At 39.2% G+C, this 16,633-nt stretch overlaps 1 protein-coding gene across 7 annotated transcripts; it reads right to left on the bottom strand.

Annotated features, from left to right (window-relative positions):
- Positions 1-281: 281 nt before the first annotated feature.
- On the bottom strand, positions 282-10,294 carry LOC108999206 (putative amidase AmiD). Of its 7 annotated transcripts, none has more exons than XM_018976024.2 (13): positions 10,061-10,292; positions 9,172-9,245; positions 8,986-9,082; positions 8,642-8,866; positions 8,448-8,530; positions 8,252-8,352; positions 7,844-7,967; positions 7,596-7,750; positions 7,183-7,319; positions 6,929-7,099; positions 6,558-6,782; positions 999-1,232; positions 282-684 (listed from the first exon to the last, which is right to left on the bottom strand). In XM_018976024.2, the coding sequence occupies exons 1-13, from the start codon at positions 10,247-10,249 to the stop codon at positions 547-549; spliced, it is 1,953 nt and encodes a 650-aa protein (XP_018831569.1). In that variant the 5' UTR covers positions 10,250-10,292; the 3' UTR covers positions 282-546. The 7 variants fall into 7 exon arrangements, 6 of the variants coding, with proteins under 6 accessions (XP_018831569.1, XP_018831571.1, XP_018831570.1 ...); XR_001997457.2 differs by lacking the exons at positions 282-684; positions 999-1,232 and adding exons at positions 1,239-1,579; positions 5,943-6,087 and having other exon boundaries at positions 10,061-10,293; XM_018976026.2 differs by lacking the exon at positions 999-1,232 and having other exon boundaries at positions 10,061-10,293.
- Between the last annotated feature and the right edge of the window lie 6,339 nt (positions 10,295-16,633).

The raw sequence follows: 16,633 nt of genomic DNA, 5'->3' as shown, positions 1-16,633 counted from the left end.
CTCAAATGTGCCAAAAAGTAAGACATTATTGTAGTCCCGCCGTCCTTTGTTCTGGTTATAATCACTTTTTGTCTTTCTATGTAAATTAACTTGTTTCGTACGTTGTGTTCTACGCGTTTGGTGCAGCTCATGCTCATGTGAACCTGTAAAATGAATCCATCTCCCTACCGCCACTTTCAATAAAATTTGAGAAATGTTGCTTTTATCATATCCCTAGACTCTGTCTTTGATGTCTCATAAAATGCACATTGGTACCTGTGATTGAGATGACAAAATCTACGTCTTATGGTAACATTGCTCTAAAGTTGAGCAAGCTTAACTTGGGTAATTTGACCACCTTATCCTTGTTAATTACCTCCATAATCTTGTGGTCCCTTTATATATGATTATGGCCATACAAATAAACAGTCCGAGGCCCACACCTTACCACTCTCTCCAATGTGGTACCCCTTTAACGGATAAAAAACTTGATCTACCACCACACCAATGGCGAGGCTCCTATTAGAAACATCATCATAAGTACTGGAGTAGGCAGGTGAGATGCCTTCAATGATGCAATAGCCTGGCGGGGTAGATAACTGCGGGTGGATTTGGAATTGAGTCATTGGGGCCGAGATCATCGATAGGTGGCCGTTGTTTATGGTGATCAGTTGCTGATTGGTATGCCATTGCCAGAGCTAGAGCCTGCAAGGTCATCAAAACATCAATCAGCTTGGTTCTAGGTCGTCGTTCATACTAATGGAAACCAGTACCTACGAATTAGATCAAACATCCCTTGCTTCTAGGAATTAACAGTTGACTTGTTGCCAAGTTCATCAGATATGGCCAGATATAAAAAGTATTGTATGAGAGCAATCAATCTAGTGGTCCGGGGGAAAGAATTGTTCCTCAAATATAACTGAAGGGCTTACCAGAAATTTAAGATCTGGAACCCAATAGACTGTCCACAATTATGGATCAATCATTAAAGGAGAAAAACAATTATGGATCCTGCTTACAATGTGGTCACGATGAGGAGGTGCATAGATGCCGGTGGTCACAGTGGATTTCCGTCGGCTGCCACCGTGAGGTGGATTTGATATATTGGTAAATCCTGTAGGAACAACAATTACAGGCATACCCACGAGATTTCCCATGCAAACTTTCTCCCAGTCAGTTGCATTGCCAATGAATGCATCAACTTTAAAACTTTCTTTTACTTCCCGCGTTAACTTTCCCCGTGCTCTTTGTGCCTGTGGACAAATATTGAAAGCGTAACACATAAAATAGCTCAAATAAGAAAATAAGTCCAGTTCTAGTATATACTATATACCGCGTGCTTAGATCAAGCAAAATCTATCTGGCTATGATCAACTGACAAGTCCCCCAACTCCAATGCATTGCCATTCAACCTTATTATACTTATTACGGTTACCCATCAAGCTCAAGAACCAGATCAAGATCAAGATCCTTTATGAACCGGATCCTTTTGTAATTACCAATATATTTGTTAACTTAAACTCATCACGTGTAATATGTAAATACTCTGCTATAAATAAATGAAGTGATCCACCTGAAATTTACGGTGGTTTTTACAAACCTCCACATGGTATCTCAGAGCCTTTTCTCGGATTAACATCCAAACCGATCCCATGGCCTCTGTCAACCCCACTCTGCCCTTCACCACCATGGTTCATCTGCTCACCATCAAATTATCTTCCTCAAATTATCTCCTCTGGCGCAGTCAAGTATTACCGTTGCTACAAAGTCAAAATCTTCTTGGATATCTTGATGGTTCCTGCGCCGAGCCCGCTGCTACCATTGTTTTCGGCGACTCTGTTTCTGCAAACCCGAAGTTGACTGAATGGAAACAGATTGATCAACTTGTGCTCAGTCTGTTACTTTCCACCTTAACAGAAGAAGCCATGTTTGCTGTCGTTGGCTTATCCACATCTCGGGCCGTCTGGTCTTGTCTGGAAAATACGTTCAGCCATAGATCAAAGTCCCGCGAACTTCGACTAAAGGATGACCTTCAGACTATGAAAAAGAATGACAAAACCGTACCTGAGTTCTCCCGTGATTTCAAAGCAGTTTGTGATCAACTTGCTGCAATGGGACGTCCAGTTGATGATCTTGATAAACTTCACTGGTATTTACGTGGTCTTGGATCATCTTTTTCAATTTTTTCCACCACTCAATTATCTCTGTCTCCTCTTCCTATATTTGATGATGTTGTACCCAAAGCCGAAAGCTATGAGATCTTTGTTCGATCTTTGGACTCAACTTCTCCTCTAGGCTCCACTGCTGCTGCTTTTACTACTTCTCGCATTTCCAAACCCGCATCACATGCGGGTGGTCGTGGAGAGGGCCGTTCCTCTCGTGGAGGACGTGCACGTGGTGGACGAAACACTCAAAGAACTCGTCCCATTCGCTGTCAAATATGCCGTCGTGAAGGCCATTATGCCTCTGTTTGCCGTGATCGTTACACTCGGCCTCCTAGTGCAAATTTAGTTGAAGCTTTCACTTCTTGCTCTCTTAATGATGGTCAAGATTACGTCCAAGATTCCGATTGGTACACGGACACTGGGGCCACTGCTCATATGACCCATGATGCTGCTCAATTAGACACGGCAAACACTTATCTTGGTAAGGATTGTGTTGTATTTGGTAATGGTGCATCTCTTCCCATTTCTCACACCGGTACTTTCTCTCCAACTCCTTCTCTTCTTTTAAAAGATGTCTTAGTTGTGCCAGGTCTCACTAAAAATCTTATCTCCATTAGTAAACTAACCTCTGACTTTCCATTCTCTATTACTTTTACTAATGATCGATTCACTGTGCAGACTCGCGACACAAAAAGAGTGGTAGCAACCAGTCGACGTGAAAATGGACTTTATGTTCTTGAACGTGGTCATAAATCTTTCATTTCCGTTCTTCCTAATAATTGTCCGCGCGCATCCTTTGATGATTGGCATGCTCGTTTGGGCCATGTTTCTTATAGCATTATTTCTCTTTTGAATAAAAATCATCATCTATGTGTTACCTCTTTACTCCCAAATCCTAATGTGTGCTCTAGTTGTCAACTTGCTAAAAGTAAAAGACTTCATTTTTCTCTGAATAAAAACCGTTCTTCTCATGTTTTGGATCTTATTCATTACGATTTGTGGGGACCGTCACCTGTTTTTTCAAATATTGGATTTCGATATTATGTTATCTTTATTGACGATTACTCCCGGTTTACTTGGTTCTATCCTCTAAAACATAAATCTGATTTTTTTTCGTATTTTTCTCCAATTTCATACATTTGTTGAAAATCAATTTTCTACTAAAATCAAAATTTTTCAAAGTGATGGGGGAACTGAATTCACTAATCATCAATTTCAAGGTCACTTAATTTCCTCGGGTATTCGTCATCAAATGTCTTGTCCTTACACTCCATCTCAAAATGGTCGTGCTGAGCGCAAACACATACATATAACTGAAACAGGTCTTGCTATGCTTTTTCATTCTCATGTCCCTCTTAAATTTTGGGTTGATGCGTTTAGCACAGCCACTTTCATTATTAACTGTTTGCCAACACCTCTTCTTGATAATCGCTCTCCCTTTGAGGTTCTTTTTGGTAAGCCCCCTTCTTACTCTAATTTTCATCCTTTTGGTTGTCTTGTTTTTCCCTACTTACGTGATTATGCTCCACACAAATTAGCCCCCCGTAGTCGTCCTTGTGTTTTTCTTGGCTATAGCATGTCCCATCATGGATTTCGCTGTCTTGATCGTCTCACTAATCAAGTTTTTATTTCTCGACACGCTGTTTTTGACGACCATGGCTACCCTAATAAAAATAACACTCAATCTGGGCCTTTAAACACTACCTCCATTTCTACTTTTCTAGAGCCCACCGCAACCCACTCCCCAAAAATAATTACCTCTTCTCCCTCACAACCCATTACTATTCCGGATTTGTGTAGCTCTTGTTTAACTGATTCCCCTTGTAGTTCTGTTCCAACTTCAGTTTTGCATGTACCTGCTATGGATGGGCCGGGATCTCCCTTGGCTTCCTCCTTGCCTACTCCAGCTTTAGCTTCTGCTCCGAGCCCCGCTATTAATCCAGGACCAGCACCAATCCTTGGCACCCACCCGATGCAAACACGAGCCAAATTTGGGATTTTCAAACCTTCTACTCGGGCCTTTCATACATGCCTGGCTCCAAATTCAAATCTCATCAAATCCTTACTCACCATGCGCGAGCCCAAAGGCTTCAAGACTGCTGCCAAGCACCCTGGATGGATTGCTGCCATGGATGAGGAGCTTCAAGCTTTGCATCACAATCACACTTGAGACTTAGTGCCTCGACCGCCACATACAAATATCGTAGGCTCCAAATGGGTCTTTCGCACCAAGTACCTTGCCAATGGCTCCGTTGATCGTCTCAAAACCCGTCTTGTTGCTAAAGGCTACACCCAGCAACCAGGACTTGATTTCAATGACACTTTCAGTCCAGTTGTCAAAGCCTCCACTGTTCGTGTTGTTCTTTCCTTGGCAGTGTCTAAACACTGGCCACTTCGCCAACTTGATGTGAAAAACGCTTTTCTAAATGGCATTCTTCAGGAAGAAGTTTATATGGAACAACCTCTCGGATACGTTGATCCAAAATATCCCTCTCATGTCTGCAGGTTGCGTCGAGCTTTATATGGGCTCAAACAAGCTCCCCGAGCATGGTTTCATCGGTTTAGTGCTTTTCTTCTTGCTATTGGTTTTACTTGCAGTAGGGCTGACTCTTCTTTGTTTGTTCTTTCTAAGGGTGCTGATTTAATCTATCTTTTATTATATGTTGATGATATTGTCGTGACCAGTAACAATTCACTTCTTCTTAATACTTTTATTAGCAAACTCTCCAAGGAATTTGCCACCAAGGACATGGGCTCATTAAATTATTTTCTGGGTCTCGAAGCATATCGGTCTTCCTCTGGTCTCTTTCTCAGTCAGGCCAAATATGCACATGAAATATTGCAACGTGCCAAACTTGTTGATAGTAAGCCCGTCAGCACTCCCATGGTAGTTGCACATCACCTATCCATTGATGGTCCTGATTTTGATGATCCTTCACTCTACCGGTCACTTGTTGGTGCTCTTCAATATCTCACTATCACTCGGCCTGATCTTACTCATGCTGTCTCTGCCGTAAGTCAATACATGCACAAGCCTTCCCTTTGCCACTTTCAGGCTGTTAAAAGGATACTACGCTACATTAAAGGAACCCTGCGGTATGGTCTTTCATTCACCCCCTCTTCTTCTCGTGATATCCTCGCTTACTCGGATGCTGACTGGGCCGATTGTCCTGACACACGACGATCTATCTCTGGCTATGCCATTTACCTTGGTGATAACCTTGTCTCTTGGCGTTCCAAGAAACAACCGACAGTGTCTCGTTCAAGTTGCGAATCAGAATATCGAGCACTCGCCAGCACCACTGCTGAAGTCAAGTGGCTTGGCCATCTTCTTCGTGATCTCAAGGTGATATCTTCCTCTTCTCCACTTATATTTTGTGATAATCAAAGCTCCATCTTTCTTGCAGCAAATCCAGTCTCTCACAGTCGCTCGAAACATATTGAGCTCGATTATCATTTTGTGCGCGAATTGGTGGCCTCCGGACAACTTCAACTTCAATATGTACCTACCAATCTCCAACTTGCTGACATTTTTACCAAGAGCCTTAGTCGTTCTGCATTTACATTCTTTCGTTCCAAGCTTCGCGTCCGAGACTCTCAAACGCTAGGCTTGCGGGGGGGTATTACGGTTACCCATCAAGCTCAAGAACCAGATCAAGATCAAGATCCTTTATGAACCGGATCCTTTTGTAATTACCAATATATTTGTTAACTTAAACTCATCACGTGTAATATGTAAATACTCTGCTATAAATAAATGAAGTGATCCACCTGAAATTTACGGTGGTTTTTACAAACCTTCACAATACTAAAAGCTGAACACTTGCAAAGACCGATGAGCTACTCTTCCCTCAACATCTCAAGGGCAACATCTTGAGAACCTCAGTAAGTTAAAGGTCAGTAGTTCAAGTGGACATGCGTTCTAAATATATCCATGACAGCCCTGCAGGAAGACTGAAGACCTATCAATTGTTGCTGACATATCGTGCAGTGGTTGATCACACTCACATTTAAAGTGCTCAAACACAACCATTATCTCTTGCCATCGGATGCAATTATATAAAGCCACTGATGATGCCTACCGGTAGGTTGGTTGCCTCAAACCTGATGCTTATTAGCCAGGAGACCAACAACTTCTGATAGAAAATCTTACATCAAAAGGAAACTACTGAAACATGGAAGGATATTTAAAATTCGAGATTCGTAGATGAGGTGATTCAGTTTGTTGGATTAAAGACTACAAATCCTTTGCAATTAGATAGCAACCTGCAAAGCTACCTGAACTAATATGGTAGAGAGCTGAAATGTATTGTTGAACTACTGATTAGCATAAGAACTAAAGAACATAAAACTCATTCAACTACTACAGCCATATCAAAACTATAATCTCCAATTCTTCTAAATGGTACGGACCTGGACGTAGTCTACTGCTGGAATCATGCGCGCACGCTGTAGCTCAGTAGGCCATTGATCATGAGATTCATAATCATCATCCTGCCCTGAGCGCTGCCACTCATCAAAGTGAGCCAACATATCAACATCCATTGTAAAATTCAGGATACCTTGGACAGACTCAACCGTATAATTCAGTTTGAAGGGAACCATATTAACACCCTTTGTTGCAAGAATGTGAATAACCTGGTATCCATATCAAGCAAATTCATTTGAGCAATCTTTTGAAGAGTTTTTTTTCCCTCTAAAAAACAGCGCAATAGCATACATGAAGTATGGTCAGTATCATGTGGTGTCAGCCCTCAAACAGTAAAACAATCAGGACTACTAACCTCCTCCTCAGCATCGTCAAGATATCCCACTGTGAGCTTTGTGATGTCAACCAAGAATGGGTCATCAAGGGGACTGTCTCTTGATGAGGGATCATCTGGATCCCTACCCCGAATAGCATCCAGAATAACAGTACAATCTGTGGTGCTTCTACAAAATGGGCCAAGCTTGTCCTGGTAAACAGATGATACATAAATTTAATTAGCTGCAGCCATGCCAAGAAAAAAAAAATCCAAAAAACAGATTGAGGTAGTACCAAACTTTCAGATATGCTCATTACACCAGTTCGGCCAACAGTGCCGAATGTTGGGCGCAATGCCGTCACGCCACAACGAGCAGCAGGATAAGTGATAGAGCCAGCTGTTTCAGAACCAATTGCAAATGGAACCATACCTGTGATGAAACAAGTAAATTTTCAGTTGAAGCAATGCAAACTTCTGATTCCCTTTTTTCCCCTCCTTCAAAAAAAATCTATGACAAGGGTTCAAGCAATAGTCATGAGGAAAACACTGACATAGAAGTGAAAGTTTCCTATAAATATACACATACCACTTGTACCGATGAAAGCACCATATGGAGTTGTTGAGCCAAGTGGACCCCAAAAAGAAAACTCCTAGGAAAACAATAAAAGAAATGGAAAATGTTGACAAGCTCAAAATTTGAAAATACCAGCTGAGGTGCATGCAGCAGGACCAGCTGATGAACCCGTTGAAAACTCCTCAATGTTCCATGGGTTCCTTGTCCTACCGCCATACCAGATGTCATCATATGCTAGAGATCCAGAAACAAGCTTTGCAACAAGAACTGCCCCAGCAGCCTTCAACCTATATTGAGCATAGTCACCAGCTTAGCAAGCAAAATACCATTTATGACATACTTCTTGGTTACAAATTCAGAGACTCAAACATGCTTTACACCTCTTGTATACCCAAGCTTCAATGTCAAGAACTTGATCTTTAAAAGTGTTTGAACCCCATGTCGTTTTATATTTGGGAACTGAAATTATATCCTTCAATCCATAAGGAATTCCATGGAGTGGACCTAAGAGAACAACCCAACATTTTTAGCATAGGAACATCTCACCAAAAATAAAAATAGAAACAAAAACCAATAGATCCTTGGAAGATCCTGCCTTCTCTGTGATATCACAAGCAGCATCTATGGTTATTGCATTTTGGTCTAAAAGTAACTAGAAAAGAGGCACTGCATTGTTCCTCCACATTTATATTTAGAAATATCCAACGAAATTACTCCAAAATTTTAAAACACTGGGATTTTTTACTGCTACTCTGGAGAATTATCATACTCATTGAAAAGAGATGTACCCAGATACACCCCTCGGGCAAGCAAAGCATCAGCTTCCCTTGCTTGCTTATATGCAAGTTCTTCAGTATAGGAGACCACGGCTTCAAGAACATGATTGTACCTGTTGTTATTTTTCACAATGCATATTAGACAGACAGTTTTTAAATGGTTGATGAAAAACGTATGTTATTGGGGCGTTTTTCTGCTCACTACTACCTTTTCAACCTCCGCAAAAAAATATTAGTAAGCTCCTCTGAAGTAATTTGTTTTGTTTTAATCAGGTCCCCTAATTCAAGAACCTAATGAACAGTACAAACAAAGAATTATAAATGAGTTAAGATGAAGGGAGAGGATGAGAAACAAAGGAACCTAATGAGAGAGAGAAGCACCAGTACAATGAACAAACTTACACTCATGAAGGCAACATCTTCTTCACTTTCTGGTCTCTTAGTGCCAGAAAAAGATGGATAACTAAACCTTTTGTCTATGCTTTGTGGTTTTTCGCTGCCCCACTCGGGATTGAACACCAAAGAAGATGGATTATTCAGTCCTCCATTAACAGAAGCAACTAATTTCCTATTGGCTCTGATTATAGGGATATTAAACTCTTTGGCACCGTTGGCAACCTCTCGAATCTAAATCAGACAGAAACATTGCATAATTTTCTGAGGGCTAACTAATACCCCACGACATGGAAGAATGAAATATATAATGCAACGACAAAACAATTGAATTTCAAGTTATACGAGGTCACCTTTTCACCGTTGAAGAAGTTGGCATCAAATAAATCAAATGCACATCTAAGGGATGCAACTTCACTAATCTTTTCCGAACTTTTGCTGTTGTTCTTACTGTCCTGATCATAAAACACAAGATAAACGCCCAGAAACGTGATAAAATAGAGAATCTGTACTTTGTATCAGCATTCAATACGTATTACCTGATATTAAAGCTATCTGAATGAACCTGAACTTTCTGACAGAACATTTTCCATAATTTTTTATAGGTTTTCGCCTGTTTTACATATGTTAGGGAGAAAAAATAGATATTTTTTATATGAAAAAATTGAAAGGACAGAAAAATCAATAGATGATATCATGAGTTCCCACCTCCTCAGTAAGTTATAATTTCTAAACTATAGTGACACATCTTTGAAAATTAAGTCATTTTCAGGACATTGTTTAGAGATATATAGTCTTCATAAAGTAAAAAAAGCAAGAAGATGTCATGAAGGAAGACGTAGGATTCAACAATTCCAACTGAAAAATCGTTTATTTGTTAAAATGTTAAAAAAAAATAAAAACAACTCTAACATGTTTGTCAGTTATGAGATCGACCCGTTTTCCCATTCTCCAACCTTTTCTTTTTTGGCAAACAATTTCGGGGGCTTTGACAAAATGAAAACTTATTGGACCTCATTTTTCAAATGAAGTCATTTAAGTGAAGAGTAACTTTTATTCATTCAATACAGTCATTTCTTTCTTCCTGCAGTTCCTCTGTTTACACACAAAACGGAAGTTTCTGCACAAAATACACATAGATGGCATGTAAAGTATAGATTTTACATGCAAAATTATAAGAAAGGGGCAAGCATACTAGTTGTAATACTTAACTCTATAGAACCTTAAAAAGAATATGGCCAAACTGGAATTAAAACGAATCTATCTCAAATTTCAGGGGGCAATAAGCGTAAAAGACTAGAAATCAAGAACACATTTGCATGCCGATGAGAGAGAGAGAGATGGGTTGACTTTTGGTGTCTTGTGTCAACGATTTCCTCATGAATACGCAATTAGCAAAAATTAGTGCAGATTGATAGAAGAGGATACCACATATGTGAAAGTCGGTGAAAAGGCGAGGCAAGGGGGGTCCTGGTCCTGGTCCTGGGGCAGAAAATGAGATGGATTGACAGCACAGCAAGAGGTTATAATCGAGAAGAACAGCAATAGAAAGCAGAGGATGTTGGAGGATCGTGTCGAGCCGAGTGGTCTTGGAAGAGGATACCCGTCCTGCAACATGGCTTTCACGCGTTTCTTTCAAATTCTGTCTTCTGCTCTAAAGTGAGTGCCTTCCTTGCTTAAGTACCCATGCGCTTCGATAAAAGGACAGTGCTACAGTTACCGCTCAAACATACCGTTTGAGCTTCCCGCTGTACGTGGCTTGCCACGTTTTTTTTTTTTTTTAAAAAAACTTTTATCTCCTGCCCAACATCCCCCTCCCCTGCTCCTCATTTCATCTTCAGAAGTGAAAATCTCCAACCCCCAATGTTCATTTCATTTCATTTTCTCTCTAGAATTTACAAAAAATATGCAGAAATCAAGCTGTGTTCTAAGAATAGTTCTAACATTGAAGGAAAAAAATAGAAAAAAGAATAAAAACCATGTTCCACATCCAGGACGTTTTGTTTAGTACTAGTTTTTCCTGTTGTCACTGGAAATACAACGTTTTTCCTGTTTTGGGTTTGGAACGTTACTATTAGTGTTGCTCTTCGTTGTTTTGAATCATCTTTTCTGAGCTCGTATCATCTGCAGCTCTATAAATATATAGTCCTGTCACATGTTCTGTTGTTACGCTCCTCACCCAAGCAACAAAAAGAAGGGAAGGGTGGGTTTCCTAGTCATTTAGGAACTGACTCAACCCAGAACTGGGATGGAGGCTTGAAGGGGATGTTAGATATTTTAACATGAACATTAATAAATGGATCTTTGATTTTGTATGATCTACAATAATAAACAGTAATAGTAAAAACCGTACCTTTCTCCATCTGTTTGATGAAGAAATGAATCTGACTATGAGAGAAGGATCACCCTAGCAACTTGCCCTCACTAGTGTCTCCCGATGGCTAGAGGCACTCTAATGTTGAAGGTGAGAACCCTTTAACCCCTCAGTCTTATTTATAGATTTCTGGCCATCATGAAATCTAAGTCTTTGAGTCAGACTATAATTAGAGATAAGAGTTAATCTTATCTCTTAAGAGTTTAAATCCCATTATAACTCTAACACTATTTAAAACTCTATCAGATATGGGTGAGTGGGACATAGAGTTCAAATAGAACTCTTACATTCTCCCACTTGGCCCATACGCCCATAAATGATATTTTCCGATCATGAGTTTATTACAGGAAATTAATCATACTGCGCAAATTCATTTCCTGAAATTTTTCATAGCTTAATTTACATTTCATGAGTTCCGTAATATCAATGTCAAACTTAGATACTAATGCGAGTCATGGCGGTCCTCTGTTATATAATCAACAAATTCCCTTCCATGTACCACAACATCAGTAACTTAATTTAACATGATCTTTGATTGGGATAATTAAGGCTAATGCTATAACGCCTTGGGTTCCAATTCATGTCTATTGTTGACATTATCTTGTCATCATTCATCCACATCATTTAATGTACATATAAAGTGGAAAGACAAGAAAACAGAAACAAAATAACCATAATAGATATAATTAAGTGTCAAAATAGAATTCAAAACATTTACAAGCTCATTAACATGTTCATATCATAAGACCCATTCTATCAACATGTTCCTTAAATAGCTTTGCTACTAGACCCTTTGTTAATGGGTCTGCTATCATGAGCATAGTACTAATATGTTCTATGGACACTGTTTGTTTCTGTACTTCCTCCTTAACGCTTAGGTATTTGAGCTCCATGTGCTTGGCACCTTTAGAATACCTATCGTTCTTGGAAAAAAATACTGCAGAGGAATTATCACAATAAATTCTCAGCGGCCTGGCTATAGAGTCGATAACTCCAAGCCCTGAAATAAAGTTCCTCAGCCATAAACCATGTACTGTGGCCTCAAAGCATGCCACAAACTCAGCCTCCATTGTAGATGAAGCAGTGATGGTTTGCTTCATACTTCTCCATGAGATCGCTCCACCAGCCAGCAGGAAAACATAACCTGAAGTGGATTTCCTGCTATCAGAGCAACCAGCAAAATCAGAGTCTGAGTATCCAGTTACCTCCAAAATGTCAGTTCTTCTGAAGGTAAGCTGGTAATCCTTAGTTCCTTGCAAATATCGCAACACCCTCTTTGCTGCTTTCCAATGAGACATCCCTGGGTTACTTTGGTAGCGCCCAAGCATGCCAACTGCAAAACTAATATCTGGCCTCGTGCAAATCTGTGCATATATCAAGCTCCCCACGACTGATGCATAGGGGATTTTTGCCATCTCTTTGCGCTCCCACTCATTTTTAGGACACTGAGATAGGCTAAACTTATCACCTTTTGATATTGGAGTGTCCAGTGATGAACAACTTTTCATGCCAAATCTCTCAAGAACTCTTTCTATGTAACTTTTCTGAGACAATCCCAACAGTCCTTGTTTTCGATCTCGAAAAATTTCGATTCCGATCACAAAAGATGCCTCACCCATATCTTTCATTTCAAAGTTCTTAGAAAGAAAACCCTTGGTTTCATAAAGTAAGCCAAGATCACTGCTAGCTAACAAGATATCATCAACATACAGAATCAAAATTATGAACTTACTCCCACTGACCTTTAGGTATATACATCGATCAACAATGTTTTCTTTAAATCCAAAGGCAGTAATGGTATCATTGAACTTTAAGTACCATTGTCGGGAAGCTTGCTTAAGCCCGTATATTGATTTCTTAAGCTTACATACTAGGTGATCCTTGCCCTTTTCTGAGTAGCCTTCTGGCTGCTCCATGTAGACCTCTTCATCCAAACTTCCATTTAAAAATGCCGTTTTCACATCCATCTGGTGTAACTCTAAATCATAATGAGCCACCAATGCCATAATGATCCTGAAAGAGTCCTTTTTAGATACTGGAGAAAAAGTCTCTTTGTAATCAATGCCTTCTTTCTGAGTGAAACCCTTGGCAACAAGTCTGGCCTTATATCGTTCAATATTGCCTTTTGAGTCGCGTTTGGTCTTAAAGACCCATTTACACCCGACTCTTTTACTCCCTTCAGGCAATTCAACGAGATCCCAGACTTGATTTTGATCCATGGATTTCAATTCTTCTTTCATGGCATCGATCCATTTACTAGAATCATTTCCGTGTATAGCTTGTGAAAATGTTAGTGGATCCTTACTTGTCCCAATGTCAAATTCAGATTCCTGGAGATACACCACATAGTCTGTTGAAATAGCAGGTCTTCGATCTCTCTGAGACCTGCGTAAGACAACCTGTTCTGGTGACTCCGAATTTGGTTCGTCAGTGATATTATCATTCTGAGATGGATAATTATTTACATGTTCCAATGTATCATCGTGATGATCAATTAGAGGAACTATTATCCTTTCTGAGGATGTAGGTATAGGGACATCTATCCGTACTTCCTCAATTATCACATCTCTGGGTTCAATTCTCCCACTGATCTCACCAAATTCAATGAATTTAGCATTTCCTGTTTCCACTATTCTCGGACTGTGATTAGGACAGTAAAACCTATACCCTTTGGATCTCTCTGGTACCCAATAAAGTACCCGCTTACAGTTCTAGGATCCAATTTCCTTTCATGTGGATTGTAAAGTCTCGCTTCGGCTAGGCAACCCCAAACATGCATGTGCCTTAAACTTGGTGTCCTACCAGTCCATAGCTCGAAAGGAGTTTTTGGAACTGACTTACTAGGAACTCGGTTTAAGATATACATTGCCGTCTTAATAGCTTCACCCCACAGTGATTTGGGTAAGGTAGTATTGCTTACCATACTTCTGACCATATCCAATAAGGTCCGATTACGCCTTTCAGTAACACCGTTCTGCTGTGGCGTCCCGGGCATCGTATATTGTGCAACAATGCCACGCTGTTCAAGAAGTTTGGCGAATGGGCCAGGGTTACGGCCCGATTCATCATACTTTCCATAATATTCTCCACCTCGATCCGACCTGATGATTTTCACTTTTTTATCTAACTGCCTTTCCACCTCCATGAGAAATACCTCAAGTACTGAAACAGCTTGAGATTTCTCATGTAGTAAGTAGATATATCCAAAACGTGAAAAATCATCAATAAAGGTGATAAAATATTTTTCTCCACCAAAACATTCAGTGGAGAATGGTCCACATATATCAGTGTGAATTATTTCAAGAAGCCCCTTACTTCTTGTGGCACTTTTCTTAGTATGTTTGGTTTGCTTTCCTTTAATGCAATCCACACACACTTCAAGATTAGTAAAATCAAGATGCGGAAGTATCCCTTCTTTTACTAATCTTTGTAACCATTCTTTGGAGATATGCCCCAATCTTTTGTGCCACAAGTCATAAGAATTTTCATTCATAATGTTTCTTTTAGTTCCAATACATGTTTCATGGTACTGAGTATAGGTATTTTTAATAAATGTATTATCGAGGCAAAGTCGATAAAGACCATCGGAAAGAAACCCAGAACCAATAGATAAATCATTTCGAAATAAATTGAAACTACCATTATGGAACGAAAAAGAATAACCATCAGCATCAAGTCTGGATAAGGAAATCAAATTACGCCTCATAGAAGGCACATATACTGTGTTATGAAGGTCTAAATATTGACCGGTACTTAAAACCAAACGAAAAGTTCCTATGGCTAAAACTTCAGCCTTATTATCGTTTCCCATAAAGATAAATCGTTCACTGGGGCTTGGTGTTTGGCTTGTAAGGTATCCCTGCATGGTTATAGAAACATGAACATTAGCACCTGAATCTAACCACCAAGAGTTAGTGGGAACATTTACAAGGTTTGATTCAAAACATACAAAGGCAAGTGACTTACCTTTCTTTTCAAACCAAGCCTTACGTTTCGGACACTCAGCTTTCATGTGTCCATGCTTCCCACAAAAGTAGCATTTGCTACTGTTATGTTGAACCTGATTAACTTTCTTAGGTTGCTTTCCTTTCGGTGGTCCAATTCGTTTCATCTTGCCATACTGATGCTTTTTCTTTCCGGCTTCTTTGGTCACAAAATTAACAGAGTAATGACCTTGTTGTTTCAGTCTCGCTTCTTCCTGAACTGCCATACTTGCCAACTCATTCATATTCCATTTGTCTTTAATTGAATTATAATGCATTTGGAATGGACCATACTGAGGTGGCAATGAGTTCAGAATAAACTGAACAATGAAGGACTCCTCAACTTTCATTCCAAGAGTTTGTAATCTAGCGGCAATATTGGTCATTTCAAGGATATGCTCTTGCATTCCTTTAGCACCATCATATTTCATGGTGGTAAGTCTAGCCATAAGTGTTCCTGCTAAAAATTTATCTGCGGACCTAAACCTCTCCTCAGCATTTTTCAAAAAAATTTGGGCTTCCTCAGCACTAGGGAGTGAATTTTTAATATTTTCAGCTATGGTCATTTTCATGAACATCAAACTCAGCCTATTTGATCTCTCCCATTGTTTATAAGACTCTCTCTCATCTTTATCACTATTCTCAGTGATGGGTGGTGGTTTTGGACTCGTAAGTGATGAGTCCAAGTCAAGGACTCCCAATGTGAACCTAACTCGCTCAACCCATTCAGAAAAATTAGAGCCAGTCAAAATAGGAACAGATGAAGTTTGTGAGTGTAGTGATGTAGGTACGCTTACTGCAAGAAAATTTTATCACATAATGCTTTGAGTTAGACACTTATAAATAATAATCAGAATTTAAACAATTATGGATAAACTAATAGTATCATTAAGACCCTCCTTTGGGAGTAGATCTTAATACACAAAGTGTTCTCACCAGCATTAAATTCTGTGGATGAACTAGTTATATCATCAGAATTCTCCTTTGGGAGTAAACTCTGATATACAAAGTGTTCCCTCCAATCTTTACTTTTGATAGATGAACTAGAAGTGTCATCAAGACCCTCCTTTAGGAGTAAATCTTGACAAACAAATTGTTCACTTCATCATATCCACCTTACTATGGGTTTAATGATTTATCATAAAAATTAAGAAAATCTTGTACCTTTGGGCAACCAATATTTCCTTAATTTTTGAAGTAAATCATTTGCCCTATATTGGACAAAATATGCATAACATAATAATAGCCAAAATAAACAATTCATACATGTATTTAATAATATGCATAAAATTTAATTAATACATGTATATAATAATAACATGTTAATAAATTTAATACATGTCCATAACAATAATAACATGTATAAAATTCAATTTTATACCAACAATAACATGTTAATAAAAATTAATACATGTCTATAACAATAATAACATGCATAAAATAACAGAAAATAAATTCCAGAAATTTTTTTTTTTAAATAATATTATAAAAAATAATAATATAATATTATTATAATATAATATAATATAACCGGTCCGGGTCTGAACCGGACCGTACAGTAACCCGGGCCAAAACCCGGTTCAGTGAGGCTGGTTAACACAGTAGGCCAGAAACCGGGCCTACTGTACAAGGCCTTCAGGCCCA

The sequence above is a fragment of the Juglans regia genome, chromosome 2 (genome assembly GCF_001411555.2).
Source record: "Juglans regia cultivar Chandler chromosome 2, Walnut 2.0, whole genome shotgun sequence".
NCBI lineage: Eukaryota > Viridiplantae > Streptophyta > Magnoliopsida > Fagales > Juglandaceae > Juglans > Juglans regia.
Note: the sequence above shows the minus strand (reverse complement) of the source record. Positions and strands in the feature narration are given on the sequence as shown.

Excerpts from the sequence above, each read along its gene's own strand:
- LOC108999206 (XM_018976024.2), bottom strand. The coding sequence starts at position 10,249 with ATGTTGCAGGACGGGTATCCTCTTCCAAGACCACTCGGCTCGACACGA. Across the intron at positions 7,100-7,182 it reads TGAGCATATCTGAAAGTTTG|GACAAGCTTGGCCCATTTTG; the intron begins GTACTACCTCAA and ends TCTGTTTACCAG. Across the intron at positions 685-998 it reads CTCCTCATCGTGACCACATT|GCTCTAGCTCTGGCAATGGC; the intron begins GTAAGCAGGATC and ends ATGACCTTGCAG.